Raw genomic sequence first — 19,143 nt, forward strand, 5'->3', positions numbered from 1 at the left:
GAGATGTGATGTATTCAGATTTTACGCCTGATGGAAAGTAACGCGATGTTTTTGTGATTAGCGTTGCTCTTAACTATTGGCAAGGCGCTAACGGCATGTGCGTCGTAACAGTCTTGATTGATGGGGCTAGCTAGCATCACAAAATTTGTTAAAAGCCCTTAAGTAAATAAAAGATTTAAAAAAACAGACGTAATTTTCGAATCCTAACGACCCTACTCTATGGGGGGTTAAAAAATGCCACGTCAAAGCAATTCATCTAAAAATGCGACCGCATACCACTCTTATTTTTCTCAAACATTAATCTTCTCAGATGACCCTGTGGTCCTCTCGTCCAAAATGAGAGCACACAGCGCTCCTCATTTGTCCGGCCAAATAGCGCGATGGGCTGATCACTTATTATCATACGATTTATCAATCTTGAGACATGGTATCAAAAATTTGTTGCGAGTTTGTCCCTCCGTCCACTTAAATCCATTGTATGGCTTCCTTGATGGATACCATAGTAAATAGATTAAAGAATAAGAAAAAGTCACACCTTTTCTTCCACCTAAGCACACCCCGGACACTACATACAAAATACCTCATTTTATACCTACATATAGATGTTATCGCACACGCGCATATATGTGTGTGACGTCTGACGCCATACGATTGAAGACTAAAGTAAGACCGAGGGAGGTGAGGTGAACCTAGCTCAGCCGCTGGTGGGGAGCGGAGAGTTGCCGTTCTATACGTAGTATTATTTCTTATTCTATGACCAAAGTCCATCGTATCGTATGAATGAAATGAAGTCGGATCCAAGTGGACGTAGGGAAATATTTGTTGCTCCCATTAGGAACATGGGCGCGCTACACTGGAACCGTCCCAGTCGTTCAAGATCAGAACTGCTGCTACACTCTCGGGAAATAAAAGTTTTACTATTTGAAGCAAGTTTAATATATGAAATTGATCCTACCGGCGCGGCATCGCGGCTACCTGGGTATTTGATATGTTATGTATGATATTTAATTGTTTATATTTATTGCACGATATAATAAAAGTGTGTTTTATACTTAACCATACATAAAGTCATAAAGTCACGCGCGTAATCCCTAATGGGGTGGGCAGAGCTACAAGTAATCAAAGACAACTTGCAGCCACTGTTGATACGATGTCGAAAGCTGGATATGTAAACCTTATGGTGATAAGGGATCAGCCTATCGCCCATAACATTAGTCCATCATGTTAGAGGACACAATCCCTCTGTCGGTTTTTACGACATGTCCGGGAAGACAAGCAGCTGAACCCGACCGCGCCGGCGGATCCAGGATCCAGGTTACAGTCCCTGCGACTCGCCTCTTCCGTCCTGCGTTGCCGTGCCGATGTCTCCCATCGCCTCTGCAACCGTTGTCCGGCCAAGTAGTTAATGCCATCTGCGGCAAATCTACAATAAGTCACGTCAAAAAAAAAAAAAAAAAGGTTCTGTAATTTTATACTAAGGGTATGTACAGAAGCTAAGAGGCAGTCAGTCGGTCGCTTCTGTAAAAAAATGATCTGATCCGTTTTTGACAAAAAACGGGATAAAAAATAATTAAGGTATAAAGTAAATTTATTTCCAATTAACAGTAGTGTCTACTTAAAAACAGCTATAACAACAAATCGGCATTGACAATTTCTCCATTGCCTCATAAGTTCATACACAGGTAACTCACACATACTTGGAGCAACACGGACCTCCAGCGGACCGTAACACCGAGTGAGAGCCTTCAGCGCTCCCCATTTGTCCGGCCAAGTAGTTAATGCCATCAGCGGCAAATCACGCCACGTTAAAATAAAGGCGGACCGCAACAGTAACTCACACTATGATAGACGAAGTAGATGGGCAACACTTATTTACAACATTTTCTGCCAAAAAGGTATTTGTCCGTACTTTGAGCATGCAATGATAGGAATAAATACTAAAACGGCACTTGTCCACGAACATGTAGCCTCATATGAGCGTCAGACGTCACGCACACAGATGCGTGTGGACGATAACGTCAATGTGTGGTGTCTGTGTAAAACGAGGTTGTTTGTATAAAGTGTCCGGGTTGTGCCCTTACAAATACAAATATACTTTATTGCACACAACATACAAAAAAAGTTTTACACACATGGACGAAAGATACAGTACAGTCTGGCGGCCTTATTGCTAAGCAATTTCTTTCAGGCAACCAGTGGCAAGAAAACATTTAACACAATGTGGTGCGGGACGGTGCAACATCATACTTCCACTTTATGCTTAGGGTTTCAGAGATATTGACTACATCAACCACTAACTCCAACCAACATGCTTAAAAGAAATGCATCAAATATGTGCATTGAATTATATAATGATCTGCCAAATGAATTGAAAATACTGACTGGAAACAAGTTCAAGAATAACTTGAAGGAATATTTTGAACATAAAAATATATATTTTTTTTAATAATAATATGATTTCATATTTATATTATTATAATACCGGGTGTTAGTGACATCGTAACGAATACTGAAAGGGATGATTCAGACCATGATTCTGAGTTAATATCTAGTGGAATTTTCCGTCGCAAAATTCATGAAATTTTGAGTTTTGTTTTTAATTATTTTCAATTCCATATTGTGCTTTTAGCTGCATAGAACCCAAATTTCAATAAAAAAAACAATAATGACAAATTATCGAAAATTTTCGATGTAATGGAGACAACAGCTGCTCGAACGGGTCAACGGCCACACGCACCGCGCCGCGCGCCCCGCTCCGCACGCCCCGCTCCGCGCGCCCCGCGCCGCACGCCGGCGGCGGCGGCGGCGCGGCGGCGGCGCGGCCTACAAAGTAGGCACTACGAACCGATCCTATTTCTTTCTCTGTCTATCGTAAATTATAAATTTATTTTATTCTTATTCTTAAATGGACGGATAATCAACAGGCATAAAATTTATGGAATACACGTCAATTTTAAGCAGAAATCTAAAACAACCGACAGAATTAAGTTACCAGCGAGATACCTTTTTGATTCGACCGGGTTATTCATTCATTTACTCATAGGAATCAGGGCCATTATCTACCTAAAACAGTTGAAACAGTAAATAATTGTATTCTTTGTTGTCATTAGAATAACTAACAACCAACTAACACAACCACCACAGATTAGGTAATTAGTTACCTACTATGTCAACCATCCACCAACTTAGTATGTAAGTACCTACGCAAAACCTCGCTACACAAAAATCGAAAATAAATAAATAAATAAATCTTTTAGATCAATACCCATTATTGTTACAAAGCAAGACCTATCGGTACTATCGCTAGTATCGATCTAAATGTACTATCACTACTTTCGATAGTTTAGACAATTTTCAAGTTCAACAATTGATAATCTACCTATCGATAGTTCGGCAACTCCGCCGCGTAGGCAATGTCGGCATGTTCAAAGAAAAAAATTGTCCGAGTGGAGTGATCTTATTTTTCTTGTTACATGTTGGTACCGTACCGAGGTACTAAGTACTAAGTTATTCGTAGTTTTAAATCTCATTGTTAAATCATCAGTAAAGAACTAATTAAACCTATCCTGTTCTGTGTACAATATTCATGTAACGGCTACGTGCTTACATAAGTACCTAGTAGACGGGAGCAACGACTTAACGTACCTTCCGAAGCACGGATCATTTTACTTTCGGACAATCAGGTGATCAGCCGGTAACGTCCCAACCAAAGGCCTTATAAACAGATTTTTGTGATATGTCCCCACCGGAATACAAACCCGGACCCTCCGCATCCCATCGCTCAACCACTGGACCACATAGGCCAAGAAGGTTCTAAGACATAATTAAAGGATCCTGGGACGCAAGACCTCCGAGTTAGGGCTTGTTTGATCTGTCTTGATGGATACTCGGACGTGAATAGCCTCACGGATCAAGGGCAACGCGCGCCAATAAAGTAGGCATTACGAACAGATACTAGGTATTTCTTTGAGTTGATAGGTATCAAGTGAAGTTTCCTGTCGCCAAATTCATAAAAAAAATAGTTTTTTTTCAGTCCCATATTGTGTTTTAAGCTGCATAGAACGCACATTTAAAATAAACAAATAAAAATTACTAATTATTAAATTTTATCAATGTCATCAATAATAATAATAACGTATCTACAACTTCAGCTATGCGCAGGTGAATAGCCGGCGCACGGGTCAAGGGCAACGCTCGCCAATAAAGTAGGCATACGAACAGATACTATTTCTTTCTCTGTCACTTGCACCATAAACATACTCTCTCTCTCTCTCGTGGCCGCGGCCAGTGCGTCGTCGGCGCCCTTAGTCGGCGCCTTTGATGCTTTGCGCAAACGCCGCCGCCGCGCGCTTCCGCTCAGTCGAATACTAAGCTTGACCCGAATCGCGTGATGTTTTTCGAGGATATTTTTTTCGTGTTTGTGAGTGTTTGTTTCATTCTGTAAATGAGTAGTGTCGACTATGATGATAGATCATAGACCATTTACTGCGCAAAAGTATGGAAGATTGTTGATGTTTATTAAAGAGCAAGGTGTTGTGTTTGTGAGTGCGTGTGATACCTACCTACCGCGGAGGAAACGCGATGTTGCATACCTACGTGACGTGACATGTTCTAGGGTACCTACCTAGGTACTTCATCCGAAGGAATAACAATTAAGGTAAGGCAAGAGTAGAGTTTTTATTGTTAATAAGTTAGGAACGTTTTAATAACTGGTAGGTAGGTACCGTGCGTGAAAAATCGTGGCAGTAGGTGTTCTACTTCAACAAACAACATTTTTAAACGTTGAACCACTACTAAGCATCTAAATACAAGAGAATGAAAACTCCTACCTAGATATCAACATCGTATCTCACACGCGTAACGTAGCCGCGCGTAAGTTTAGCGTCTGTGTGGCGCGTTGTTCGACTTACATTGCGGCACAGTAAAAATTGAAAATCTTAATTAAACATTTGCGACAAGAAAAACACCCACCATCGTTTTTAGTTCAATAAAATAGACGTTCCATTTTTTTTTTCGTTACGATGTCACTAACACCCTGTATATTTTTAATAGTTTTCTTTTCAATGTATCATTTCTTTATTTTTTATTTCTTTATGTATATTTGTTCGCCTGCATGCAGGCCGAACACATCACAACATTGTTATTTGAATTATTTTACCACCTTTTTTGTATTCTATGTGTCCTCGCAAATAAATTGATTTGATTTATTTCTTGAATATTGTTAACTCGAGTTAACTAAGTGACAAGTGCCCTTTCAGTACCTACTTAGCCCATTTGATTTGCCCAGTTTATTGTGGTTATTTGACCCGGGCGTGTGCTCATGGTGTCAAAGGTGAAGAAGGTTATATATTTGGTGGAATCGACAGTCGACGCGTAGAAGCTGATAATATGGTTGCGGGGCGTATAGTGCAGGTATTTCACAGGGAACAATTGGAATATGTACTCTTCATCACATTTGCCTCTGTATGCCATAAACCAATCTGGAATTCAGGAATCAGAATCATTTATTCAACGTAAATATTATGAATAAACTTGTTGAAGGTCAATGTAACATTTCGCAAGGTGTTATGGCTGAGGAGAAGAAATGACAAGAAACTGCAACAGCAACACATCTTTTAAATCAATGAATTTATTTACGAGTAGGTAATTAAGTGGCCCCGATTCCTGCTGACATCTTCTAATTTTATTTTAAGTTATACCTGTCATTTTCGGGGACGGGGACGGATGATTGACAGATGTTTATTTTAAAATGATTGAATAACTCGGCGAATAAAATAGGTCTGGCTGTCAACTTAATTGTATCGGGTTATTGGACGATATACAATTTTGAGAGGGTTTTTTAAATGTCTGCCTAAAATTGACGTGTATTCCGTAAATTTTATGCCTGTCGAATAACGGTCGAATACCCGATAAGAAAATGACAAGTATAACTTAAAATAAAATTAAATGGTGGTGGAATCAGCACCAGTATATATGTTCACTAACATATATACTGGTGTTGAGTGACGCCTTAAATCTTTTGACGGAAAATTCAACTTGATATTAACTCAAAATTATGGTCTGAAATAATTAATATATAAAAAGATATAACCAGCCTATAGACGTCCAGCTGGGCACATGCCTCCCCACAATCAACCGGACGTGGTATGGAGCATATATGTATACACCACCACGCTTCTCCACTGCGGGTTGGCGGAGGTGTTTTTTAGCCGGGACCAACAGCTTAACGTTGACGTGTGTTCCGTGTACTACGAAGCACGGAATCATTTTAGTTTTTAGAACAATCAGGTGATTCAAGCCTCAATGTTCTTACCAAACAAAAGGATAGGCTCATAAAGTGATTTCGACGATGTCCCCATCGGGAATCGAACCCGGATCAGGAGGGCTACCGGCTAAGACGAAGCCGATTCAGATTGGAGCAAATCGAACATCGACCTGATTCTGTCGTACCGCGTAAGCAGCCAAGATGGCGATCCCCGATTGCTGAGCCTAACGCTCGAACCACTACACCATGCGACACACCACGAGAGATAATAAAATATACTAACTATATCTTCCAATGCAGTCTTCATCGAGTAACTTGCAATAATTATCGAACGTTTTCTTCTCATCGTATTTGTTCACTCCGCATATCTTACCAAATCTGAAGAAAAAAACTAATAAAAAATATCTGTTTCTAAGCACGGCTAACGTGATCGATTCAAAAAATTTTGTCGAAGTCGATACGTTTGTTTTTTTCTTAACATGCGTGTCACGTGACCTTGTCCGTATTTTGACAGAACAACATGAGTTGTTTGGGTTGGCATATTAGGACCAATCGACAAAACGATAGAAATATATCGTCATAATCGATAAAATTACCGTGAAATTTTATCACGTTACGCATGTTAGCCCTCGGGGGAACACGATTCCCTTTTCTAATGTACTTAACAACTTTTAGTATCCTACCTTAAAAACTCCGAAAAATCCTTAAAAAGTTTCACCCCTTCTTTGAAGGGATGGGGGCAAAATTAAAAAACAAAACGGTCCACAATTTTTTTTAGCTTTCTAGATACCTTGAAAATTGCGGTGTGCGGCATACAAACTTCCAACCCCCATTTTAGGGAAGTGGGAGTTAGAAAAAGACAAAAAGTAGCTAAGCGTGGCATTAATTAAACTAATCTCAGCTTCGAGACTGCCCTCAAGATCATGTCAATGTGACAGTTCTCATATAAAAACAGGGACTTGAGCATGATCTTGAGGGCAGTCTCAGCTGAGATTCGTTTATTAATACCACACTAAGTCACTCCATCTCTTCAACTCAACAACAACAAATGTGGCATCTCTTCAACAGATGTGGCATTTCGCTATTGTTCAAGTTAAATAATAATAATTGTTATGTCTTATATGTGTTTGTTTCAGTCGAATTTGTTTTTACTGTAATGGCTGAATGTAAAACTGTAAAAATAAATAAATAAAAAATAACTATCTCCACTTAAAAACCACGTCAATTTGTGTCAAACAGACAGACACACATACATACTTTCCCTTTTATAAATGTTAGTAAGTATAGATAGATAGAATCTTTATTTAGGTTTAAGACGGTTTAAGTATGTATGAAAAAAATGCTTCCAAGACACTGTATAAATCATCTGGAAAAGATGTATGAGTATATATGTACTTACTCGACATACATATCTGGACATACGATGTCGGGGCAAAGGGGTCCGCCCGTGGTAGAAGCAGGATCAGCTTTCTTCCCCCAGGCTCCGGTATTTATTACCCATCCGCCTTCGGCCCAATACGGTTCATAGCCTATTGTAGGATCGTACGTTTCATCACGAAACGGGCCTTCGTCTAAAAACCCTTTAGGTCGCCTAAAATTAGTATTATGTAATAAATTAAAGGTTCAGTAGTTCAGTACGATCTAAATTGAACCGGCGTGCGTGTGTGAAACGATTGATGAATGTTGAGGATGCAAGAGAAGTGTGTCAGGATCGCAAATGGAATTCCATAGCCTCTGCTTACCCCGGTGGAAAATAGGCGTGAATTTATCTATGTATGTATGTTCTGTATTATGTCAGTCTAAGTAAAATCTACAATTATATTCTTATCACAAAACGAACCCGGACCTCCAGATTGTTCCAGATTACTACAGAATGCTTTAACATATGAGACATAGAATAAGGAATAATACTACGCATAGAACGGCAACTCGCCGCTCCCCACCAGCAGCTGAGCTAGGTTTACGTCACAAAGGTCAACTTTATATATGGGCGTCCTGTCAAACGTTACACACATGGATGCGCGTATACTATAACGTCAATGTGTAGTGTCTGTGTAAAACTAGTTTTTTGTATACCCACGGAGACTGCGACTTATTTAATAAAATATAAGTTGTCCTTACGGAGTGGTCCAGAGGAACGCCTGTCTGGTGGGTCTCCCCTGTCTTTGAACCACCCTCTTCTGGACATCTTGCGACTGCACCACATGGAACTGCGACTCGATATGTACTAGTTAGAGAATAAAAAGAAACAAATTTAAAACTGGAGGAATGTATGCCACCGAAAGTACCCATACGTAATTCCGGTGGCGATTTTTATTCGTGCATTTATAAAGTGTTGGCTTTAAATACGATTCCATTGACAAAAATGTTCCAAGGACGAATTTTGCAGGCCAAGATCCACAAAAAAAATGAAGATGTCACTGTACAAATTGACTTTCGTTTAACCTTTTTATTTTATGGATAAGAGAAGAGACATAATGCATCTTTTATCTTTGTTTTTCGGTATAAATGACCCTTGTCATTACAACCAGGTACAATACATCTTCCACTAATTTTTATTCTGATCAAAATAAAAAGAAGCAATGTAGGTATGTACTAAGTACTTAGTAAAATAATTCTATACATATCTGATCCAAATATCAAGAAAAACAAATTATTATTATGCCTCTGTTACATTATGTTTTTGAATAACAATGTACCCGAGCAATGAGAAAATCGGTAACTATCATGTTAGAAGTATACAGCGCCATCTTTATTTTTTTTGGAGAACGTGGTCTGGAAATTCCCTCAGTGTGTTATTGCCTATTGCCGACGTTTTACTTGCCGTTTAAAAAAATAATCGCGCCACCGAATGTACTTTTGTGTCATTTCGGTGGCGTAGGAAATAAAAATACATCATAGAGTAACAGAAGTACATTACTTACATGTAAATAATATGCTCAACCATACTGTATTTTTGATCATGTTTTCTTCAATAGGTACAAGTTGTCGTTTGTGCGTGGTTCAGATTATCAATTAAAAACAATGTGCGCTTGATCAATAAAACGTAATGAAAAATAAAACCGGCATCTATATAAATTTATTTTAACTTTGTACGTACATTACAAATATTTCTTAGGTGCTTTTTATTAGACTCACTTTTTATTACACACATTTAGACGCACTGGAGCAGTTTGGTGGAGTATGCGCCATATCCCCTCCGGTTGATTAAGGGAGGCCTGTGCCCAGCAGTGCCTGTGCAAAAGCGCCGATGCGCCGTGACATAGTAATACATATAAACACAAATATAAGTTAGATATTAGATAATTTAACTATAACACATTTCACACATCATTCATTATCTCGCAGAACCTCACTCCGGCCAAGTAGTTAATGCCATTTGCGGCAAGACTATAATAAGTCACGTGAAAAAAAAAACAAAAAAAAAGTCATAATCTCATACACACACACACACACACAAACACAAACAGATCACGCTCTACATATTTCGAGGTGGTTTCAAATAGCCCCCGTGGTCCATAGGTTAGCGTTGGACTCCCGATCTGAAGTTTTCGGGTTCGATTTTCATTGTACATAATAATAGGTGTCACAACATTTAGATTAAATTGTCTTAAGGGGCCTCTACGTGTTGGCTTCGGCCCCACGCACGACTTCCAAAAGTCCGGGACTCCGTAGGCCCGAGATATGGAAATGACATACAAATAATAATAATAAAAAGTTTGTAAACATTTGTTATGTAAACAGACATAATACAGAACTTATTAACTTTAGTTGACCTAAAGGATTTTAGACGAAGGCACATTTCCGGGCCCGACGCGCCATTTAATTAATATTATGATAAGCATAATAATAGACAATTATAATTATCCGCTTTTTTAGTCATCATCGTCATCATCAGCACATTAACGTCCCCACTGCTGGGGCACGGGCCTTCCCTATGGATGGATAGGGAGATCGGGCCTTAAACCATCACGCGGGCCCAGTGCGGATTGGTGGTTATTAACAACTGCTAATGCAGCGGGGACCAACGCCTTAACGTGCCTTATTTTTTTGTTATAAAGTTTTTTTTATTATTAACCGGACTTGTTAAATCTGCAGGTTAGGTAAACTTACCCTGTGCAAACGATTACGTGGATAACGCTATGGAGATGATGTGTTTTTTTAAATTATTATTATTTTTCCTTTTTCTTTTCTTTTCTTCTGATCTATAGAGTCGTACCCGCGAAATTTTACTAGTTCGAAATAATATTTATTGGTCTATAAAAGCCAAGTTTAGTCACGTGATTTTAAGCACGTGGGCAGACATGAGTTCAGTGGTTCAAAGTATATACACACGGAAAAGTCGTGCAAAACTGCAGTGGATATAATTAGTCTTATTCACATACAAATTTCTTTATATTCATAACAATTATCACAATAAATTATCATAAAATAATAAATTATAAAAATGAAGACAAAATTAAAATAATTTTAAATTAAAAAAATGGCTTCGTACACGAATTCTAAGTACGTTGTTAGACATAATTTTATTCGCGTATCAGCAGGAATACTTCTAAGTAAGTATTGTAAACAGCCTCCGTGGTCTAGTGGTTAGAGCGTTAGGCTCACGACCTGGAGGTCCGGGTTCGATTCCCGATGGGGACATGGTCGAAATCACTTTGTGAGACTGTCCTTTGTTTGGTAAGGACTTTTCAGGCTTGAATCACCTGATTGTCCGAAAAAGTAAGATGATTCCGTGCTTCGGAGGGCACGTTAAGCCGTTGGTCCCGGCTGTTAGCCGTAAAAACACCTCCACCAACCCGCAGTGGAGCAGCGTGGTGGAGTATGCTCCATACCCCCCTCCGGTTGATTGAGGGGCAGTTTATGAAGTATTGTGACATAGCTCATCCCGTTAGGGACAACAGGGATAACGGGCGTGGGTATCTGGAAGTATATGTCCCGTGTGCAAGCTTAACATACATACATACATAAAACTCACGCCTATTTCCCACCGGGGTAAGCAGAGACTATAGAATTCCATTTGCTTCGATCCTGACACATTTCAAGCAAGCTTAACGCCCAAATGAAAAATGGAAAAGTTTTTTTTTATGTGACTTATTGTAGATTTGCCGCAAATGGCATTAACTACTCCGCAGGCCAAATGGTGAGCGCTGAGGGCTCCCAACCGGCTCTCTTACTTTTGAGGGTGTCCAGTTTGGCGCGCACTCCGGCTCAGGGCGTCGTCTGAACGGATTATATTTGGAATAAATAATTAATAGACCAGCCTCCGTGGTCTAGTGGTTAGAGCGTTAGGCTCACGATCTGGAGGTCCGGGTTCGATTCCCGATGGGGACATTGTCGAAATCACTTTGTGAGACTGTCCTTTGTTTGGTAAGGACTTTTCAGGCTTGAATCACCTGATTGTCCGAAAAAGTAAGATGATTCCGTGCTTCGGAGGGCACGTTAAGCCGTTGGTCCCGGCTGTTAGCCGTAAAAACACCTCCATCAACCCGCAGTGGAGCAGCGTGGTGGAGTATGCTCCATACCCCCTCCGGTTGATTGAGGGGAGGCCTGTGCCCAGCAGTGGGACGTATATAGGCAGTAAATGTATTATTATATGTAGTGGGTAAATGAGACGCGAGCGAGGACGGAATTGGGGTCCTGAAGTGACACTTTATTTAACATACTTACCACTCTTTAACCCCTTTTTAATAATCTACAAGTAATTTTGTTAATTTCTAGCATACTCGTTGCTGACATCAGAAGCACAAAGTAGAGGATTTATCGACAAATACATAGGAAATAGAGGAGACATACAAGTTAAAGATCGACGCTTATTTGACACGTAAGTATCCAAACAGCATAACCGAGACAGTTGCCTGGAAGACGTTGCTACTTTAGCAATAAAACAGTCTACGAGCAAAAGTGGTTTGTCAGGAAAACTTCGTTAGGAAACCCACATTCCTGAGAATTATCAGGAACGCAATTGCGTTTCGGAGGTATGTGACCTAAAGTGTATTGGGCTGGTTTTCACTGTACTGGTTAGAAGGCGGTCAGGCAGTGAAATCTTTCGAAATAAAAAGGACCCGATTTGTTACCAATGTATAAGTCTAATCTAATTTAGCCTACAAGATACCACTGCTGGGCAAAGGCCTCCCCGTCCTCTTTCCATTTTTCGCGGTCCTGTGCGTACTCCGGCCAGTAAGTAAGCCAAAGTATAAGTACCTACTTTAATAGTTACAAAGAAATCTGATAAACAAATCTAGGTACTTAAACTTTTTTAACATCTAACTTGAATAGGTTAGAAAACGTGTAGTGCTTAGTTCCGCAGACCAGTGTGTAGAAGTTCGCGCCCAACTGGGCACCCTCAGGCCTGTTGTATTAAATGTTTTACCGGGTGAGAGACCTCAGCGCTCCCCATTTGTCCGTGCGCCAAACCTACCAATAGGTAAGTCACGTTAAAAAAATGAAGAAGAAAAGCATGCCAATGTGTTTAGCCGGAGATAATGATAGACTGATGTTTTCAAATTCAAAATTCAAATTCAAAAATATCTTTATTCAATAGGTAACATAGTTACATTTTGAATCGTCAATTTTTACATAACGAACGTCTCATCCGCCTAAAACTACTGCAGCTTCTCACAACCTGTATAGCCAGGGAAAAGAAGCTGCAAGAAAAACCTCGGCACAGGGCCCTAGAAGTTCTTTAAAAAAAAATAAATTTTTATACAATTGAGTAATTCCATTGCCCGCTGAGCGACACCGAGCCTCCTCACGAGACCTATAGTAAGTGGCACGTCTCCGTTGGTGGTAGCCGAATCCAGCCCGGAGATTCTTCGCACCCCCTGCCCCGCCGTTACCGTAGCCGCTACCGTAGCCACGGACAGCGGGGCTGCCGGGGACTGGGGGCCGTTTTTTGAAGGTCGCGGGAAGCCGCTGGATGCGGGCAGCGCAGGACCGATCGTCGTGGAGATCCTTGGAGGAGGCCTATGCCCAGCAGTGGGCGTCGTACGGCTGATGATGATGAGTAATTTAGTTGCCTAATATCAGTTCTCAGACAGTTAATCCCATGCATTCATATTTTATTTATCCTCGTTGCAGTTACTGGCCTCTGCAGTACTACTACCCGAATAAGACGGAAGTGAACGACTCTAATTATGATCCTTTCGCGGGCTACGAGCCGTACTGGCCGCATGCATACTGGTACCATAACGCCAGTAGACTGCCCACCAAGGATCCACGGTGCCTCTATACCAGTTGCCCATTGCCATTTAAACTGTAAGTAAATCATAAAGTGCTTTTTTCTTTCCCTTGATGCCATTGCCCCGATTCCTGCAGACACCTCCTAATTTTATTTTAAGTTATACCCGTCATTTTCTTATCCGCCGAAAAGGAAAGGGACACATAATTCATAAATGTTAATTTTGAAATTAATGAATAACCCGGGCGAATAAAATAGACATTTGACGTGTGCTGTCAACTTAATTCTGTCGGGTTATTGGCCAATATAAAAAATTGGGAGGGTTTTTAAAAAATGTGTGTTCTATAAATTTTATGTCTGTCGTTTGCCGCCCCTTTCCCTATAGGCGGATAACTACAGCTTGTGTTAAACCAGTCAGAAATGCCTTCGTGCGGCCGCTTCACACGCCGAAGTGAGTCAACAGGCGACATGGACTCGTGTAAATTAGTGCTGAGGGCATATATCTCCCTTGTGATGTATTTGCAGGATAAAACACCGGGAGATTCGCAAGGAACAGTCCAGTGAGCCATTTCAGTCGAGTTTAGCCGGTTAAGCCGTTGCCCAGGGTGGACCGCGAGGAGGTAGTTCTTAACCAATTCCCACCCTGTACGCAACAATGAAATTGTAGGAAGGGACTCCTCCTTTTTTAATTAAACACTCTTACCTATTTAATTCGTCTTTTTTCTGACACTCACGATATGCCCTAACCAATCGCCATCTTATCTATTCTATATCAATCAAAAATAATCCCACTTCCGCTTCCTCTTTCCGTCTCTATCTCTGTCTCATACTTTCTCGCTCCAAACGTTCCTTTTCATGCATCATACCTTCCCATTCCAACAATAATAATCTCCCTTTTTTCTCTGATCTGTGGTTGTTCCATAGATGGGGTCCAGTGTGCGGTCGGAAGGACTCCTTACTGAAGAACTTCTCTGATTACTGCGAATTATTGGACCTACAATGTACCGATACTGGTGCGTACGCGATTATTATTTACTTGTTATAAAATGGCTTCTTCGCTCTGAGATAAATACTTCTTGCGTGTGCATTCTAAACTTTGTAAAGTAATGATAGGTCACACGCGATTGTGTAAAATGCGAACGTAAAGTAAAAAAGAAGTATCTATGTAATCTATGTCTCCGGATAACTGGCCGGCCGGCGTAGAAGTTAGCGAGTGGTTTCGATACAGCGCGCGACGCGCGGGGCGCGCGTCACACAGCTCCCACCACGGGCGCTCTGCCCCCGCCGCCAGCGCACCCGACACCGAGCGCGGACACACGGCCGCCACGCGTGACTGATCGACTGATCGTATGCCATCAGAATATTAACGGCCTGGCTGGGAAGACTAGGCGAATGGAAGTCCTATTGAATAACCGACTTCAGTGTGACGTGTTGATCATCACTGAGCATTTTCTTCGAGACGATCAACTGACATCTGTAACTTTGAATAACTATGTCTTGTTGTCTTCATATTGTCGCCCAAATATCATCCACGGCGGAAGTTGCATTTACGTACGTTCGGGAATTAAAGCCATTACTAGACCTGAGTACAAAGACTTATCCGTTGAACAGTTGTTTGATGTTTGCGGTTTATATTTAACCGAACATGATTTGCTTATAATAGCAGTATATCACTCTCCCTTAACTAACGATCTCGAATATCTGCAGTTATTTGAGAAATTACTTGATAAATTGAATAACGAGTCTTGCTGTTCTGTTATAATGGGTGATGTTAACATCAACTTATTGCAATTTTCTTCGAACAAGAAAAAGCTGGCAGAAATACTATCAACCAGTAATTTTACGCAACATGTGGATTTTCCAACTCGTAAGCAAGGAAACTGCGTATCATTACTCGATCATGCTTATACAAACATCCAGGGTGACCGTGTGTCAGTCGTTAATGTTGATACTAAACTCAGCGACCACTCCGCGCAAAAACTCACCTTTGTTTACGATAGGAATCGGACACAATTACCCACAACACCAAAAAGATTACTTACACATTCAAACAAGCTCAAGTTCGCTCTCGAATTAATATCTATTGACTGGAATGAAATAGTTTTGCGGCATGAGTATGACTGTGAGAAGCTTGCCAGTGCAATTTGTACTTTGTTAGGTAACAAATTCGATATTTGTTTTCCTAAAAAACGACTGCCATCCATAACGAACAAAAACTCGTGGGTGGACAGTGAGGTCCTCAACATGAAACTGTTGCTTTTTGACTGTTTGGATCTAAAGGAAAAATTCCCCGATAACGAGAACATCGCGGCTCGTACCGCAGAGCTATCCACCCGCTATGAGTCATTGCTGTCAGCAAAGCGTACGCGGTACTATTCAGAAATGATAAAAAACTCTAGCAATAAAAGCAAGCAAATGTGGTTAGTAGTCAATACCGAGTTAGGGCGTAAAGTTCGGGATCGTGTGGACTTTACAGACGTTATCAGGGACTGTGACGGTTTGCCTTTTAAGTCTAAAACAGAAGCCGTGAACGCTATAAATTACGAATTTGTGAGCGCCGCAAGCGCATGCGGCGCCCCGCCGGCCGACCGCGCCGCTTGCGCCGGCGTGCTGACGCGCGGGCTGCCGCCCAGTGACTCGTCACTGCGATTCAAGTACTTCACTCCACAAGAAGTGTTGTCAACACTACAACGGCGAATCGCACATAAAAGTAGTACGGACGTATATGAATTGTCACCGAACGTCCTAAAAGACGTATGCCCCGTCATTAGCATCGCACTAGCCAGATTATTTAACCTATGTGTTCGCCAGGGCATTTACCCAGAAACCCTCAAAAAAGTAAAAATCTCACCGCTGTACAAAGGGAAAGGACATAAATCAAATATTAAATCCTACCGACCGATCTCCTTGATACCAGTGATTAGCAAAATATTTGAAGTGGGCCTTAACGCGAGGTTGTTGTCGTACTGGGTGCCGCGAGATGTGCTATCGGAGAGGCAGTACGCGTACCGGCACGGCCGCTCCACCACCGACCTCGTGCGGGAGGTGGTGTGGCGCGTGCTGAGCGCGCGCGAGGCCGCCCGCCACGTCGCCGTCATCTGCTGCGACCTGTCCCGCGCGTTCGATACTGCTAATCACGAGCTCATTAGGGACAAGCTCGAACACTACGGAATACGGGGTCCAGCTCTGTCGCTTATAGCTTCCTTCATGTCTAACAGGAAACAAGTAGTTTCAGGAGACGGGGGGCAGACCACATCAGAAGAGCTGGAGACTGCAATGGGCGTGCCACAAGGCTCGTGTCTGTCCAACACTCTTTTCAGCATCCTCTTAAACGACTTGCCGGTATCCGTAGATGGGGCCGATATCTTTATGTACGCCGACGATGTGACCGCTGTGGTTTCCGCTCCATCACCGTCTGAGCTGGAACAAAGCCTGGTTACAGTAGTCACTAAGATACATACATGGTTGACGGCAAACGGTTTGGCTTTAAACAGGGAAAAGACCTGTTTCATGCGTTTCTCGCTAAACGGCCACAAACTGCAACCTTTGCAGATCCCAGTGGGCGGCACATTCCTTCAACAGGTTGAGTCCACTCGGTTACTGGGTTTTACTATCGACAGCGGTCTTTGTTGGGATGAGCACATAGATGACTGGTGCACGCGCCTGGGGCGAGCTTGTTTCGCTTTGCGCCGTCTCGCTAAAACTGCGTCGAGAGATGTGGTAAGAACGTGCTATTTCGCGACCGTGCACTCTCTGATCACGTATGGTACTGAACTATGGGGTAGGGCAGCGGACTGGGAACGCATATTTCGTATGCAGAAGCGTGGTGTCCGCGCTATTGCGCGAATACCCAGCGATGTATCAGCGCGCGAATATTTCATAAAATATAAAATTATGCCCTTACCTTGCATTGTAATCCAGCAAATAGTCACCTTTGTACACGAAAATATAAACATGTTCGCAAAAAAAGGTAGAAATGAAAGTCATGCTTTGCGCAGTAACGCTCAGTGTACCGACTTGCTGACGCAAGCGCACAGACTGAGAAAAACCGGACAATCGGTTTACGTAATAGGCCCTAAGGTCTATAATCGAATACCGGATGACGTGAGAAGTGCAACTTCTGCCTGCATATTTAAAAACAGAATAAAAACGTGGCTTCTTGAGAAGCAATTTTACGATTTTTCATTTTTTAATTGATTATTTCTAATTTGTAATTGTATTATAATAATTTTAATTTATATGGAATGATATTCGATTACGATTATTATTACTTGATGATTTTATATTTAATTGATATTGTATTGATATTGTTTGTCTTATTCATGTCGATTCATTAAGTACGTTTAACGTACCTACTCTGAATTATTGTATTTACTTAATTAATGACTTGTAATAGTATATTACCAATAAAATTTTCATTTTCATTTTTCATTTTCATTTAAGTGTTTACTGTTTTTTAAAACATTGTTTATATTAATAAATATACCTAAGAATGTACACAAAATACGTCGAAAGTTTATATGAAGGTTTTTCAGGAAAGTACTAAGTATATAGAGGGCAGCAGTAACTGTCAGTACTATTCAGAGGCGGAGGACAGGAGTCCTAGTATGGCTTTGTAATAGACTACTCTGGGCACCATCCCACTTGCGTCAGACAGAGTACTGCGGGGCGGAAGGCAAGAGGGAAACCACTGCCCTATTTTCCCTAAAAAAGTAGCATGGAAAATGCTGCACCGACAAGAGCGTGGCTCTTAAATTGTTAATGATGACTAAGTATATTATTCCTGTGCTGTGATTAGGAATAAAAAAATAATACCGTTATTCAGCGCGTGTCACAAAGTTTAAATTCTAAAATTTAATCAAATCTAATATTTTGTTGAATAAAATTCGAAAGTGTTCCGATAAGAAGTAACATAACATAAGCTTACAACCGAGGTAGTCAGAGGTACATATATCTCACGTTGAACTAAGTCACCGAGCTTTCTGTTAGACCATAAGTAAGCCGTATGGAGGAAAAGTAAGTATACATATCTTCATTCTAACGGTGGTATTAATAAACTAATCGCAGTTGAGACTGCCCTCAAGACCATGCTCAAGTCCCTGTTTTTATATGAGAACTGTCACATTGACGTGATCTTGAGAGCAGTCTCGAAGCTGAGATTAGTTTATTAATACCAGCCTAAGTATTGTTCTTCTCTCTTTCAGGCTTCTGGAGTCTAGTGACGAGAGGTCCCTGCCCACCTCTACCAGAAGTACAATACTTCCCAGTCTTCTATCTGCAGACCACGGCAGCGAACCACGTCGTGAAATGGAGACAGAAGACGTTGACAACTCAGAACTCAGATTTAAACGATTGGAACAAACGTTTTAGGCCAAATTGGATGTTTTGGACTACTCCTCGTATTCGCTCCTAAACAGTCAAGCACTTTGTATGTGAACACAACTAAACTAGGAGCCCTAGCCAAATTGCAAACGAGAAAGATAGTTTATGGAACAAAATATATGGGATTGACAGGATCATGTTTTACAGGTTTATTACGATCTATTCTGAGCACACTACCACACACTATCACACTACCAACTTGTGGCTAGCGGGGTACTATACTCTGTTCGGTACCCCTGAAAACGAAAACATCCTTTGGGGGCAGCACACCCTCGCCGCCAAATTGGTGACCCTTGACAGAACGCTTCCTACCTAC

At 41.2% G+C, this 19,143-nt stretch overlaps 1 protein-coding gene and 1 long non-coding RNA gene across 3 annotated transcripts; one reads left to right on the forward strand and one right to left on the reverse strand.

Annotated features, from left to right (window-relative positions):
* Positions 1–5,296: 5,296 nt before the first annotated feature.
* On the forward strand, positions 5,297–13,500 carry LOC126374911 (uncharacterized). The gene is made up of 3 exons (XR_007567514.1): positions 5,297–5,412; positions 11,987–12,089; positions 13,346–13,500. It is a non-coding gene; the product is annotated as an uncharacterized LOC126374911 (long non-coding RNA).
* Positions 13,501–16,565: 3,065 nt separating this feature from the next.
* Positions 16,566–17,471, reverse strand: LOC126374893 (uncharacterized). 2 transcript variants are annotated; one of them, XM_050021668.1, is made up of 2 exons: positions 17,350–17,471; positions 16,566–16,865 (listed from the first exon to the last, which is right to left on the reverse strand). In XM_050021668.1, exons 1-2 carry the CDS (start codon positions 17,430–17,432, stop codon positions 16,610–16,612), a joined length of 339 nt encoding a protein of 112 aa, XP_049877625.1. In that variant the 5' UTR covers positions 17,433–17,471; the 3' UTR covers positions 16,566–16,609. The 2 variants fall into 2 exon arrangements, with proteins under 2 accessions (XP_049877625.1, XP_049877626.1); XM_050021669.1 differs by having other exon boundaries at positions 16,566–16,860; positions 17,350–17,466.
* Between the last annotated feature and the right edge of the window lie 1,672 nt (positions 17,472–19,143).

The sequence above is a fragment of the Pectinophora gossypiella genome, chromosome 18 (assembly GCF_024362695.1).
Source record: "Pectinophora gossypiella chromosome 18, ilPecGoss1.1, whole genome shotgun sequence".
Classification (NCBI taxonomy): domain Eukaryota; kingdom Metazoa; phylum Arthropoda; class Insecta; order Lepidoptera; family Gelechiidae; genus Pectinophora; species Pectinophora gossypiella.

Bases quoted from the DNA above. Each gene is read 5' to 3' on its own strand.
- LOC126374893 (XM_050021668.1), bottom strand. From the start codon at position 17,432: ATGACTTTCATTTCTACCTTTTTTTGCGAACATGTTTATATTTTCGTG. The intron at 16,866-17,349 runs GTAAGGGCATAA...GCTTTGTTCCAG, and splicing joins TTGCTGGATTACAATGCAAG to CTCAGACGGTGATGGAGCGG.